The 15871-nt window shown below is 44.7% G+C and overlaps 2 protein-coding genes across 2 annotated transcripts in view; one reads left to right on the top strand and one right to left on the bottom strand.

Annotated features, from left to right (window-relative positions):
• Positions 1–15871, top strand: part of LOC147866003 (protein TORNADO 1-like) — a 78944-nt gene that overhangs the window by 56030 nt on the left and 7043 nt on the right. The window lies entirely within an intron of this gene.
• On the bottom strand, positions 579–2277 carry LOC147866004 (chalcone synthase-like). Its single transcript, XM_087316363.1, has 2 exons — positions 1991–2277; positions 579–1909 (listed from the first exon to the last, which is right to left on the bottom strand). The coding sequence occupies exons 1-2, from the start codon at positions 2202–2204 to the stop codon at positions 810–812; spliced, it is 1314 nt and encodes a 437-aa protein (XP_087172489.1). The 5' UTR covers positions 2205–2277; the 3' UTR covers positions 579–809.

The raw sequence follows: 15871 nt of genomic DNA, 5'->3' as shown, positions 1-15871 counted from the left end.
AATTCGGTTCTAGCTTCTTCAGTCGATTTGCTCGAGTTGAGCTTGCTTGCTTAACATAATCCTAGTTTAACTTATTTCCTCATATACGCTCCCCCCACATCATGACAAAGGTGCCACGATAGTATCACACACACACACACACTCTCTCTCTCTAGTAAGCACCAAAGGTACCAATAGTAAACCAAGGAATGGCCATTTTCGTGAGACAAGCATTCGAACATCATGGTGTTCGAGATGGCATCAGCTCTGTTAGTCTACCCCCATGCACCATACCCCCTTGTTCAATCTTCTCTTTTTTATAGCTCATACCAAGGGTTTTGGATAGTCACCATGCTTGGTTGGTCCAATAGTACAACTTTGACAGCCGCATCTAGAATTGTTAACTCATAGGTTTTCTTGGCACATAACAATATTAAACCCCATTGAGATTGTCCATCTTGGGGGGGTGAGGCTTCATGGTATCCAAGACTTAATGGTGGGGCATTCCATTAAAAGTAGCATGATGTTACTTGTTAAAGAAAGAGTGTTACACAGTAGAGTGCTGAATTTAGATTGACCAAATAAAATCCATTCCAGAATTATATTATTATAATTTGCTTATCCATTTAAGAAAAGCCTTTGTACTCAAACAAATGCTGGATGCATTGCCATCTTTTTGGGCCACACTATTGTATTATTATTATACTTTTGCTTAGTCAATTCAATTAACAAAAGCCTTTGTACAGGAGAAATGCGGGATAGATTGGCAACTTCTGCGGCTGCCATGTTGAGGCATAACATTATTATTACTATTAATTTTTTCTACTACATTACTCTACTGCCACTTCAAGTGCAGGGAGAGGAGGGATGCGGAGCTGCTGAGCGGGACTTGGGAGAGGAAGGCTTCGGAGGACCACAGTCTCACATGTGAGGCCCGGCCCGAACCCCAGGACCACACCCCATTCCTGCCCCTCACCGGTCGTGGCCGCGCCCCTCGCCACCGACGACCGGCGCACTTGGTCCAATATGAAGAGCACGCACGCGCTCGACATATTGCCGTACTGATCCAGCACGTGCCGGCTCGCCGCCAGCTTCTCCGTCGTCAACCCTAGCTTCAGCTCCACCTGGTCCAGGATGGCTGGGCCACCCGGGTGTGCCACCCAGAACATGTCATTGTAGCTTGGGAGGGGGGCATTATCATCATCATCCCCTGATGATGATGATGATGATGTACCAAACACTTGGGCGAAGGCCCCTTCAAGCACCCTGCCTATGTCCTTGGAAATGATGGTGGGCACGTCCTTGAGGAGGTGGAATGTGAGGCCCACCTCGCGCAAGTGGCCCTCGATGGCACCGTCGCTACCCGGCAGGATCTCGGAGCCTGTCCAGTGCAGCTGGAACCAGGGCGTCTCCACCTCTGCCACGGGGTCGGCACCCACGATCACGGCCGACGCACCGTCACCGAACAGGGCTTGGCCCACCAGGCTGTCCAGATGCGTGTCACTGGGACCACGGAATGTGATGGCGGTGATCTCGCTGCATACAACCAGGACGCGGGCACCCTTGTTGTTTTCAGCCAGGTCTTTGGCAATGCGTAGAACAGTGCCGCCACCATAGCATCCGATCTGGTAGAGCATGAGGCGCTTCACAGAGCTCCGGAGGCCCAGGAGCTTAGTGAGCGCCCAATCGGCGCCAGGCATGTCGACACCGGATGTGGTGCTGAAGACAAGATGGGTGATCTTGGATTTGGGCTGGCCCCACTCCTTGATGGCCCTGGCCGCCGCCTCCTTGGCGAGCTTGGGCACCTCCACCACCACAATGTCCTGGCGCACGTCCAGTGACTTCTCCCAGTAACCGCAGATGCTGGGGTTGGCACGAAGGATCTCCTCATTCAGGTGGAGGTGACGCTTCGTGATGCATGACTTCTCGCCTGTGGCAATCAATAAACATACATGGCAAACTTGTCGGAATGTGGCGGCGGGGATCTTATACTACTACTATTACTACTTACACATGCGCTTGAACTTGTGCTTTAGCTCCGTCTGGTGGTTGCTGTCAGTGATGTCGAAGTAGAAATCGGGGTAATCCTTCTGGAGGAAGACGTTGGGTGGGACGGCCGTACCGATGGCGAGCACGGTGGCAGGGCCATCCGAACGTTCCACGATCCGCCTAGTATAAGCTCCAAGGGGAGAGGTGTGATCGTCTAGATTGTAATTGTATGCCATTGTTAATAACTATATGAGATGCCTTGTGTGTGTGTGTGTGTGTGTGTGTGTGTGTATGGATATGGCTGTGATGTGATGTTGGTAGCAGTAGAAGCCTTTGTGTGTGTTGTGTGCCCTATCGTTTGCTTTTGAAGATCAGGTTTTGGGTTATTTATAGTAGTTCGCGTACAGCCTTCTACTAATGAGGTCTTGGTCGCCAAATATCTAGAATGCCTCCTTTTCAAATCACACTGTTTTTTAAATGTTTCAATTCCCTACATTCCAATTCAATGCATGGATATTTAAATGTTTGACATAAATTTCCATTACCATCTTGCACAATCCTTGTGCTAATTATCATTTGTGTGCTTAAAAGTTATTGGGCCATCGACATGAGAAATTCAACCCATCTCAAACTAAAGCAACCTATTTAAATGGTTGGGCAAGGGTCCATTCCTTGGAGTTTTTCTTTTTTAACTAACGCTTTCACAAGAGAAAGGATTTGTGGAGTGTACTTTGCTTGACTACACAAATCTATCACGATCAAAAGAGTGTCAAAAAAGGAGTTCCAAAATCACCAATATACATACAAAAACATGTTTGTACCTCAAGCCATAATCAAATTTTTAGGATCTAGAGGACGATTCATGTTCTTCTAGTAATTGTAGTGTTTGCAACTAGGGGTATCTAGGAACAAGATACTATCCTTAAAAGCTTAAAGTACACTCAAGTTTGGTGGGAACAAGATACTATCCTTAAAAGCTTAAAGTACACTCAAGTTTGGTCAAACCCTCGTGATGATGTTGCCCTTGCAATAATGCATAGGAGAACTACCAACTCTATACATATGTGTGTGTGTGCTCGTGTGCTAGCCATTGATGCTTTTCCATTGTTATGACTTACAAAGGGCACCTAGTGAGTACCAACAACATATGACATGCAAATTGCCAACCCATATCGAACGGATGTGAACACGAGATGGGACCATTTATGGCACTTTATCTAAAATATCACACACCCTCCATTCGTTGACATTCATGACATTTAGAAAAGAAAGGAGTGAGAGAATGAAACTTTTTATTTTATTCACAATTGAACGGTAATAACGGAGTTGAGAATAAAAGTCAAAGGTTTCTAGAATCTCGCAGTATGAATGATGCTACACATTATCTGTATATGTATCTATAACAAGCAATCTGCATCAGACTCACCACCATTATCATCATCATCAATAATTCTTAACTCCATATCAAATGGATCTGAACACAAGATGGGACCATTCATGATTATTCATTTCATCTTTTTGTTCATAATAGTCAATATAACAATCGTTGCCAATGATGGAATATACGTATTTTGGGTTCTGTTTCTTGTGCACTTTCTTGATGTATGGAATGATGGTATATCCTTACTCTAGATAACTCCATGGAGCAGGAGCTACCAATCAATATCTTGACTCCTATGCTTCGTCGCTCCATTCTGATTCCTCACAATTACTATCGAAATGCTTAGGATTATATGTTGAATGCAATGAAATTTCAATTACTAAGCAAATGCCTAGAATTATACATTACATGTAACTATAGAATTTTTGTTGCATCTAACCCATTATAAGTGTATGTAAATAAATATTGACATCTCCTGATCCATAGTTTTATCCATCTCTTGATACTTGAATTCATGAGGGAATTCATGTTGAGAATCAAACTCAACTCACACTAGCTCATGGACATATCGAGCTAATTTTGTAAATAGTAGAAAGGGCACTTGCCCTAGCTTAGTTGGTATATAAACCAACTCATTGTAACTTAGTTACTGTTGGATGTTTTGTTAATGTAATATACAAGTTTCTACAAGTTAAGAAACAAACGCCCTACACCCTGCTCCTCCTTGAGACGGGATCGCTTCCCATTGAGATCATGGCCATGGAAAGGGTTGTTGAATACATGCTTAAGGTTCAAAAAAGTCCCTCACATCGACTTCGTGTTCCCCTCCTCTTCGTGCAAGACCCATTCAAGCCGGCGAACCCGAGTGCTCCTGGCAAGCGGCTTGGCGACCGGAGATGGTTAGAGTGGAGAGGTGCCCTGAACGAGGATCCTGTTGTGCGAACACGCACGGGTGCTTCTCGATCGGTCCTGGGATGCCGGATCCCTCTTCCTCTCCATGTGGGACTGGCGTCGTGTACATATATATGCGGGTGCCTCTGGTTAGCTTAGGGTTTGGTTTCGGGTGCGTGCGTTGTTGCCAGTATAGAGGAGCTAGGCGTAACCAAGTGTATATGTGTGCGTGTGTGTGTGCAATCACAGTTATCCGGGTCGTGACCCATGCCTGTTTTGGGGCCCTTGTACATATAGATAGAAGGGCGGTAAGAATGGGTGCGCGCCTTCTCACTTCACAAGCGGTCACCGATCGCATCCGGAAAGAAACCGGAGCCGGCCGGCAAGGTCTGACCTGGACACCATCCGGATCCGAACTGGTCGGCGACGCGTCAAGCTTAGGAGAATTCGGTCCTCCGGAAACTCCACTCCCGGTCCATGACCCCGGTGGTCCCGCCTGGATCCGACATGCAAACGCGGATAACCGCGACATATTTGGTGAACCCGACGTGAAAGGTGGCGAGGGAGAATGGAGTAGGAGGCCGAAGACTTCAAGAAGAGGAGTTGAGAAGCGGCGCATCGTCGTGGGCGAGGTCGAACGAGTTGACCATTACAATGAGGACAAAGTCCCACGAGTTCTGTCGAAGGCTCGACCGTCCGACGTGAAGGGGAGGAGCTTCGAGCAGCTCATAGAGCGTTGCCACCCGCTAACGAAACGGAGGCGGCGTGCAATGGCATGTCACCACAACAGGAAGGGGGGGCACGGACGAGACGGGCGTGGTCGAGGCAGATGCCAACTGAGGTACGACGGTACCAGGCAAAAGAGGGTGCGAAACAAATTGCCCTCTTTTACATCAGGAGAAAAACTAGTCGGGCGAAGGTCGGAAATCGGGAAGCTCGTGATCGAGGGTACGAAGAGAGACCGGCGGTTTCAAACACCGTTGTCCGAAACTCCAGACATTGGAGAATCAAGCGCAGGCGGTGCTTGATCAATCAAAGACCAGATGTTTTCCACCGATAGTGCTTGGGAATCGATACACCCGAACAAGTCGTTCACGAACCGGAAAACCCCACATCCCACCTGGAGACTCCGGCAGCCAACGATGAGAGTCGGCGTGAGACCTAGAGTGATGGGAGATGGAGGCGGGAATGCAAGGAGGAGAAGGACGATGAGTTCGAGAGAAGCACAGGTGGGTGAGGATAAAGGAAGTCGATCCTACGGGATCCTCACACCGATCTGGAGACTCCGGGAGTTTGGCCAACGTGGCAACATGAGACCAAGAGAGAAGGACGGTAGCGGCAGGAAACGAGACCCATCAACGCTAAAGAAACGAGCGGACCTAGACGAGAACCGGGTGAGCGGCCTTCCGGATAACCGATCCAGAAGGGTGGGAAGTCGGTACGTCGGTACCACGGGAGAGGGTGCAGAGCAAGTGACCCTCTCGTCTTACGATGAAGGAATGGCCATGGATGAGGCCGGTGACTTCAAGCGGAGGTGCCGGTACCTTACCCACACCGATTCTAGAGATTCCAGCATTCGGCCCGAGAGCCGATGTGAGACCTAGAGTGATGGGCGGTGGCGGCGGCAAGGTAGGCAACCAAGGAGTGACAAGGAGGTATGAGGCCGGTGGCGCGGCCATTACCCAAAATCGGCCCTTCCGGTGGAAGACACGAGGAGAGTCGGGAACCGGCCCGACCAGAAGTCAACACGAAAGAAGAAGCCAAAGGCAAAGAAAGGCTGGTCCTACGGGATCCTCACACCGATCTGAAGACTCCAGTAGTTTGGCCAACGTGGCAACATGAGACTGAGAGAGAAGGACGGTGGCGGCAAGAAATGGGACCCAGCAACACGAAGGAGTGGATCGGAAGCCGGCGATAAGGGAGTTGGCAAGCCCGAAGTCGACGAAGTGCAGAACCCTTACCGGCCGGTTACGGTTTCGGAAGAAGTCGGTAAGGGCAAGCAAGGAGCGGTGGGCCAAGCCGGAAAGGCACACCCAGGAGCGGAACGAGAGACGTGCATGTGGCCATTGAGGGCCGATTCAAAGCACAAGTACGGGATGGTGTTCGGCACAGGCGGTGCCGAACAAGGACGGCGGAAGATGGCACTCGACGGTGCCGTGAATGAGAGCACGGGCGCGCGAACAGGCTGCACAGGGTGAAGACCGGAGACAAAGATCGGAAGTCGAAGGAGGATCCTCCACACCCACTTCGGAGATCTCGGCGGCTCAGTTGAAGTGGCAACAATTGACTGGCAAGCCAAGCCCGAGATAACAAGCTGGTGGGGGCAAGGGGACGAGGTGAGCGGAAGACTTTGAACCGATTACAGTGGCACGAGACAGAAGGAGCCAAGCGGGCTACGACGGGGTGATCCTCAGACAAAGGACACCGGCATGCAGAATTGGTGGTGCACAATTTGGCCGGGCAAGGGCCAACGAAGCGTGCATAAAAGGTAACCAGAGTTCGGCACCGACCGAGCAAGGGCTGACAAAGCGTGCATAAAAGGTAACCGGAGTTCGGCACGGTCGGTGCCGAACAACAAAGGAATACGTGGCACGCGGAGGTGCCGGGAGCGAGGAGACGGGTACGACAGATGGTTGCCGGTTCAGGTGATCTCAAATAAAAGGCCTGAGAGGGATCCTCCACACCAGGTCCGGAGACCTTGGCAGTGCAAGCCAACGTGGCAACGTAAGACCAAGAAGAAGGAAGGTGGCAGCGAGGGGACGAAGGCGATGGACAACTGCATGGGACGGCAACCAGTGTCACGCAGACGATCGATTGGGGCCAAGCGGAGAAACCCAGGTGTACGGCGGAGAGCAGAGTGTGCATGCGGTTGAGCGAAGGGCCAACAAAGAGGCACGCGCACTACGGGATCACGGTGAATGACCTATTGACGGGTCAAACGAGTCTACGGGGAGGCAAGCGCGAAGGACGAACCGGAGCCGACGGTTCAAATCGGCAGTGGTCGACGCGGCGAGCCGGGATGCGGATCACCATCAACCGGTTCCTCACCAACCAGAATCTCTCATCCTTCTCCAGATTTGGCACATACCGGTGGACATGCGGTTTGGTGGGGGCGGATGTCGTGAAGATTTTGGGCCATAGTGAGAAACCGGACAATATTGGAGGGATCGGCAAGGTGCACAAAGTGCACCCACCCTTGTACAAAATTAGCATAGGAATTAGGGGCACCTTTAAGGCGCTAAACGGCAATAAAGTCGGGACAGAGGATCCCATGTATTAAGGGATTTATCCCACATCGTTACGCAACCCTCGCCTTGTCTATAAAAGGGAGGGCGCGCCCTTTGTATAGGGGTTCCCAACCTTTGGGTTCCGTTCCTCTTTCGGAGGTTCCTTATAACATAATAGTAGTTTGTTCTTTCTTCTAGTCATTGTGTTCAATTTATTCTCTCTTTTTGTCTCTGTTTCATGCGTTCCTATTTCTGTTAGGGTTCTGTTGAGAGCATGTGTTCTTTGGTGGTCTTTGTTCTCTGTTAGGTTTCGTTCATGTGCGTGAGTGAGTGTGCGTGTTCAGTTCCTGCAGGCAACGCGTGGGCTGCCTTCGCCCTTTTCTTGGGTTCTGTCCACAGGTTCTCAAAGCACTCCGTCCTGGTGTGTCTGTCATAATTGTTAAAAAACGCGTATTCTACGTTTAGAGTACGTTTTAGAATACTCAGAAGTATTCTACACATATTCTACGTTTTAGAACTGCCATTTTTTAAAATTTGACATATTCTACGTATTCAATGTATTTAACAAGTATTTATCATTTCAAAAATTATTTTCTTCTTTTTGAATAAAAAACTTTAAATTTTAAGAAGTATTTAACGTATTTTATATGTATTCTACACGTATTCTAAGTATTCTAAACGTATTCGACACGTATTCTAAGTATTCTAAACGTACTCTAAGTATTCTACACATATTCTAAGTATTTAACGTATTTAACGTACTTTATCTATAAAATACGTATTCTACGTATTTAAAAAGAAGAAGTTAGAATACTTGTAGAATACTTAGAATACGTATTGTACGTGTATTTTATGCTAAGTATTTTACAACAATGGTATTTGTCTATGTGCGTGTGTGGTTGAATGGAGTTGTTGGGTCACGCCACTCCACGTTACGAAGTGCGTGGGTGCGTGAAGGTGTCGGTTTCCATCGCAGTGGTGACCTCGTACGCACGGAAGTTTAGTAACGGGTTTCCCTCCTCTTTGTGCAAGACCCATTCGAGCCGGCGAGCCCGAGTGCTCCTGGCAGGCGGCTTGGCGACAGGAGGCGGTAAGAGTGGAGAGGTGCCCTGAACGAGGATCCCGTTGTGCGAACACGAGCGGGTGCTTCCCGACCGGTCCTGGGATGCAGGCTCCCTCTTCCTCTCCGTGTGAGACTGGCATTGTGTACATATATGTGCGGGTGTCTCTAGTTAGCTTAGGGTTTGGTCTCGGGTGTGTGCGTTGTTGCCGGTATAAAGGAGCCAGACGTAACCGGGTGTATTTGTGTGCGTGTGTGTGCGCGGGCGCGGTTATCCGGGCCGTGACCCGTGCCTGTTTTGGGGCCCTTGTACATACAGATAGAAGGGAGGTAAGGATGGGTGCGCGCCTTCTCACTTCGCAAGTGGTCACCGGTCGCATCCGAAAAGAAACCGAAGCCGACCGGCAAGATCTGACCCGGACACCATCCGGATCCGAACTGGCCGGCGACGCGGCAAGCTTAGGAGAATTCGGTCCTCCGGAAACTCCACTCCTGGTCCATGACCCCGGTGGTCCCACTTGGATCCAACATGCGAGCGCAGATTTCCGCGACAACGCAATATACGCAACACAGTTAGACTACACAACACGCATCAAGTAAGTTACGCAATAAGGAGCGTAAAGCGATAAAACCGGAATCCGATTCATTAAATCGAAGTACTCCGAATACCGAAACAACTTTTCGACAGGTGGAAGTTGTGTTCAAAGAGGCGTGTTGAGAATCAAACTCAACTTCCCATAGATAGGTTTCACACTAGCTCATGGACATATCAGGCTAATTTTGTAAATAGTAGAAAAGGCACTTGCCCTAGCTTAGTTGGTATATAAACCAACTCATTGTAACTTATTTACTGTTGTATGTTTTGTTTATGTAATATACAGTTTGTCTATCTCCGTCTCAAGAGCTCTCTCTCTCTCTCTCTCTCTCTCTCTCTCTCTTGCCTCTCGCACACATACACACTCTCAATCATCTTCCGCTACATTGCAATCACTCTTGCCTCCTCATTTCTTTACAATTCAGGTTGATCTGCCATGGGAATTCACAAAATTATGACAGATCATATGCATAATCTCCTTTGGGAAGTATCATTAGTCTCATTGTATGTTAACCCAAATGGCATAACCCCTCTCACTTCAATAAGGTTTATGTCAATCCAACTACCAAGCTTTTCATTCATTCATGAACATACACACTTCAATACCAATAAGAGTTTCTGTTTGTGGCACATCATAATCGATGGAATCTTTAACATGATCATTCCCATAGTTAATTGCTTAAAACCATGCATGCCAAAACTTTTGTTGTGTCCAATTTCTTGCATAGATATTTGCCACATTTTATAGACCTAATCGAAAACCTAGCTCATCTAAGAAAACATTCATTGTCCGCATTGGGTCAAAGGGAGCATCAATTTGAATCTACGCCTAGGTTTGTATGCCAATAACAATCATACTAGAGAAATAATAACATTATCGTAATATTCTCATGAATGTTTCATCCTGTGTAAACTTTGTTTGTCAAAGGCATTGAGTAAATTATGTGTTTGTTGGAGGTGTGCTCTTGAATCTTTTTTGGCCATAGATCTTTGTGACCCACTCATCCATACATTTCTTTTTGTTCACAATTTGTCTCTATGTCGCTATTTAATTGCAATATCTTCGTAAGCTATTGCAATTGTTGATTTTTACTATGACAAAATGATGTAAAGAATGGGAAATCTATCAAACGAAAAGAAATGCTAGACTACACTTTAAATCACAGGAGGAATTCTTTATTGGAATTGTGTTTATTAGAATGCATTGCGGTTGGTATTGTCAATAGCATGAACTACTAGGCACTTTGGTTTTAAGAGAGTTATGGTAGAGGATGTACTTTGGATTTGCGTGACAATACAAGTTAAATTAATATGGCTGTTGCCATAGGCTATGTAATTTTATCAAGAATTTTATGAATAAGGCTTGTTATCATTTTAAAGAGAATGTCACACAAATTATTCGCTAAAAAGAAAATAAGGACCTTATGTTTACAATGTTGAAGGTCATATTCCAACTTCGTATTTCCATAAAAATTGTGTGTTTAAAGGAAAAAACAAAGAAGGTTGTTTTTCCCTAGAACATGAAAGATCTAGAGTTACATCAAAATAATAAGATACAAATAAGTTGAGTTTGTATTAGCATTGTATGATTGCTTCTAAGACCACAAGAACCAAATACTTCTATGAAAAACGCATGCAATAATATCTTCATTTCTAATCATGGAGAGCATTGGTCTCAATATCTCATTAATAACATATTCGAACGGTTTGGGGACTCTTCTCCTCCTTTGATTCGATGAGCACTTATGGGCACTCTGGCAACTACTTTTAAGACAGTTTGGAGGTAGGGTTGTGTTACATGAACATGTATTGATTTTCTATGTATGTATGTATTTATTGATAATCTATCTTTATTTATTTATCTATGTATCGATCAATCCATCGATCTATCTATCTATCTATCTATCTATCTTTGATTATGTTATGAGGTTGCAATGATGAATGAATGTGTTTGATGTCTCGTTAATAGTTCAAGGCTAAGAGAGAAACTAAGGAGGGTGATGATGGAGAGAGGTAGAGATATTTGTGAACATGTAGGTAATGTTAAGGTTTCTATGTACTCTAATAAATTTCATAAATGTAACACAAATTTCATACATTTTGCGGCAACATAAATTTTGGGTTTTAGTTATGCAGGTGTCATGGTTCACTACCACCTCAAATGTGGCTCGACAGAGAGGGACAAAGACAGAGACAGGGAGAGGAGAGGGAGAGGTAGAAAGAGGGAGAAGGAGACAGACATACAGACACAACACGAGAACGAAAGGAGAGATATACATAAGAGGATATTCATGGCTGTTTTGGAGGAGGTTTGCACCACTGCTTCATTTTTTTGTTTTGGGTAGGGAGTATGATGTGGTCCGCAATGACTGGCAAGGTTTGAGAGGAGACTTTCATGACAGAGATGGGTTTCGAGACACGAGTTATGATATTACAACTTGGGATTACATGGTGTTGGATGAGGTATGCTTTGGTGGTTGCTATGTTTTAGTCCTCTCAATTGGAACGATTTGTTCCTTTCCAAAAGTAGAGCTTTAAACAGTTCCTGAATAGAAATGGTACAAATTGGAGGTTCAGGTAGACTAGTGGTTTACTACAACCATTAGTTTTGGAACTGATTGTAATATGGAAATTTGATAACTATCAAGGATGCTGTGTGTAAGATGATGTTTCAACAGATTTTAAACTTCAGTACGAATTTACGTCTCTCTTCATTTCTCTAAATTTTTTATGTTTTTCCTCATATTTCTTTATGTTTTTTCTCTGTTTTTCATCATATGTCTCCGAACAATGATGACAGCAATCTCCATTGTTATCATCTTTATTATTTAAATTTTTCTTTGTTTTTATCCTCATATGTCTCTTAACAATGATGACAGCAATCTCCAATGTCTTATCATCTCTATCACTTCAGTTTTGTCTCTGTTTTTATCCGCATATGTAACCAAACAATGATGACTGCAATCTCATTTCTTAGCTTTGTTTTTATCCTCATATGTAACCAAACAATGATGACAACAATTGTTGACCTAGATAGAGAAATATGTTTTGAGATATTCTTCACTAACATTTAATCACCTCCATGTACAAATTGTTTCATTTTCTTGCCTCCATGTACAAATGGTTCACAATAACAAATAGCGATGGAATATCTATCACTAATATTTATGCTTCAATAGTTAGAATTCTTGCTACATAGATTTGCTTTTTAAATAGATTTGTTAAGACTTTGGTGTAATTCAGTTTTGCCAGGTTTGATTATCATTCTTAAATCCATATGTTTACTCAATTGCATATTCATATTTGTACACTATTGAATGGTAACCTTGTTTGGTTCTTTTGTAGGGTCCATGCACATGAGAAGATGTTGATGCCTTTCTGCAATGAGGGAGGTTGACTTGGTTATTGTCTCTTAAGTTTCAACTTCTATAAATACACAAACTCTGAATATTATATCTTCAGTTTCAACTTGTAAATACACAATCTCCCATATTATATCTTCAGTTTCAACTTTTATAAATATTCAGACTCGAATATTGTATCTTCAGTTTCAACTCTTGTAAATACTCAAATTCAAATATTATATCTCCGTCTTATGTAATGGTTCTATGTGTTAATGGCAAATTTATTTTAACTGTTTTCACTGTGTATCTTCAAAGCTCATGCATGAATTTTCTGTATGCATGTATGTATATATGGCATGAATTTTATGCATGTATGTTCGTATGTATATATGGCATGAATTTTATGTACGTATGTATGTATGTCCATCCTACATACCAATATTTAAAACTTCAACGCTTGTCATAGAACAACATCAACTCTATGTCACAGAACCAGAACCAGATATAATAGAAAATGGCAAGTGGAGAGTGGAAAGTGGGAGAGTGAAGGTTTCAGACCTCAAACCTTCACTCTGCAGATCAGACCGAACCAAACATATTTGTTAATCAGACCAAACCAAACAGATTTGTCAATCAGACCAAACCAAACAGATTTGTTAATCAGACCAAACCAAACAGATTAGTTATCAGATCACTTGGCTCATCCATACATATTGTCATGGCTGAAGAGGCTGCAGCATCCCTGCATCATCATCATCATCATCATCACCAACAACTGAATCTTGAAGAGTCTCGCCATTTTAACCACATTTGTTGGGATTTGAATGGCGTCAGGTAAGTGTGCGAGAAATCAAGAGCAGCTCTCGGACAGTTTGAAGCAGCTCTTCCTCATCTGTTGGAAGGATGAGGAGGCTGCATCCCCACATCATCATCATCATCAGAATTTTCCAACGCCTTACCGCCTGATCAACTTTAGTTGGGATTCCAATGAAAGCGGAGATGCGTGTGAGAAATCCAAGCAGGCTTTTAATGATTTGAATCTGCTCTCAATTCCTCCGGAACCTCAGCCGGAGCAGCAGCGCTCTCATCTGCTTAATGGCCTCAGCAATAAGAATCTGTTCCTCATCCATATAGAGACAGGTAAAACAACAAAGTATGTGTCCTACTCTAGGGAAAGACATGATTGGGGGAGCAAAGACATCATGGTGAATTTAAGGAGCAATGACATCTGGAGCAAAGGATGGCCTACCTCAAGTGTGCTGCCCATTTTAGAGATGGATCAGTTCATCTCCTGCATCTCAAAGTTCTCACCCGAGACGAACAGTCGGCTTGGCTGGATGCTCTCACTCTGGCCGCAGAGCGTAATGAGGCGCCGAAGAGCTTGCTCATCTCCAAGTGCGATTTTGACATTTATCATGTCCTTAGTTGCTCTGAAGAAGTCCAATGGCGTCGACCATCTTTCGCTGCAGTGGATGAGGATGAACGATCTGTGCATTGAGGTGTTACATGACTTCACCTCCCTCATTAGTCTCCACCTTGAATGTATTAGATGTATCTGGAAACTTTGTTGTGAATCTAGCAGAGCTTCGTCCGGCACACTTATCCCTCTCATCTTCTCTCCGGAGACTGCACATAGATTCCATATGCCATTTGATCTCAGAAGCCAAACTGTAACGCTTGCATTTCCCATTATCTCTTTGGTACAGAAAAGACTACCCTTGTGTCCACCATGCTTTCTGTCTATGCAAGCATACTGTTTCGAAGAGGTCGTGCCCGCAGAATATCTTCTTTCCCAGGTCGCACATGTACAAGAGGAATCAAGGTCCAGGCCATCCATTTGCCCGGCATTCCATCAATGAGAAATAAGCTGAGAAACATTCTAATCTGCAGAGGTACCCAGGCTGACCCCATACAGAGAATCGCCGTCAGAGCCATCGAAAGGGAGGGAATTAGACTCTTGCTGTGGGACATACCAGGCCAAAAACAATTCCCTGCCTTCCAGGATTGTACGTTCCCTGACCTGCCATCTCTGTGGGTGTTTGTTTGGAGTCCTGTGGTGAGCGAAAATAGCGATCGAGGATCTTTGAAATCTATGGAGGACTTCGAAGCAAGCTTCAGGTACTGGCTCAGCTTCCTTGCCTCAAAAAGGCGCCAATCCAACACGACTCTTAAAGTGATCGTGGTACACACAAGAGCAGATCAAGGGGTGCCTGTTTCAAGATCGCTCTCACCTTCCATTGACACTCTTCGATCAGATTTCTAGGAGTGATCAAAATTGTCAACCCTCCTTTCGAAGTGGACACGAGACACGAGAACTCTGTCAAAGCTGTAACCGAGCATTTCTTCAAAGTTGCCAAAGAGATGCTCCAAGGTGTTAAAGTTTACAGCATCTGCAATCAAGTAAGCAAACAATTGTTCAAGCATTTGAAGAGCACAAATGAGCGAATCATTACATGGAAAAAGTTAACGAAAATTTGTAAACATTCTAGTGTCAATGGTACAGTTAATTTGAATACGATTGTGTCGGCCTTGAGCGAGTTGGGAAGCATCATATACACCAACAAAGCTACACACATTGTTCTTGATCCCAACTGGTTTTATAATCACATCATAGCCAGCCTCATTCGCTTCACAAAGTCTGAACCATCTAAAGATACCCTTGTATTTAACAATGAATGTGTAGCTCAAGAATTCCTGGAGGGGAACTTGGAATCCACTATTGGATTTAAAGTAGAAGGATCACTAGTGCTAAGATTGATGGGAGCAATGCATTTATGTTGCAAAGTTGGCATTGACCATGGTGTCTCTGAAGGCAATGTGAATCTTATCTTTATCCCAGCCATATTGGCAAATGGGGGTGTGCATCAGCTTCAATGGGCTTCATCGTCAGCAACATGCAACTTATATGATAATGATACTTATGTGTATAGGGGCAGGAGGCTAGAGTGCGAAAATAAAGACATTACTTTTCTTACACCAGGAATCTTTACTAGGATTCAAATCTTATTTAACAATGCTTTCCAATCGAATACTAACATTATGCTTGGGAAAGATTCCATATCCATCCATTTTGCAGACAAGGAGATCATTGTGGTTTTGTGCCAAGCAAATTCAAACTATGTCATAGATGTGTTGGTTTGAGCTGTAAACAATACTGAAGTAGAAGATATGCCGAGAACCTTAGCTTACGTGGAGAGGCATATTATCAACAGCTTGATTACAATACTGGCTCAACCCACCGGCATCCAAGGGGTGAAGTTAATAGAGAGCGTCATCCGACCCGAATGCTTACTTGATCCATCAAGGGCACAAGACAGAGAAGATCAATGCATGCAAATAACTTATTTAAAGGAACAACTAAGAGAAAAGCTTGAACGAGGGAAGCCAAAATGTTATGAATGGAAG

Source organism: Azolla caroliniana, unplaced genomic scaffold (genome assembly GCF_043228905.1).
Source record: "Azolla caroliniana isolate FFs.n. ecotype wild unplaced genomic scaffold, voAzoCaro1.0.p SCAF_3, whole genome shotgun sequence".
Classification (NCBI taxonomy): domain Eukaryota; kingdom Viridiplantae; phylum Streptophyta; class Polypodiopsida; order Salviniales; family Salviniaceae; genus Azolla; species Azolla caroliniana.
The sequence above is the reverse complement of the archived record's forward strand: the minus strand, read 5'-3'. Positions and strand labels throughout refer to the sequence as shown.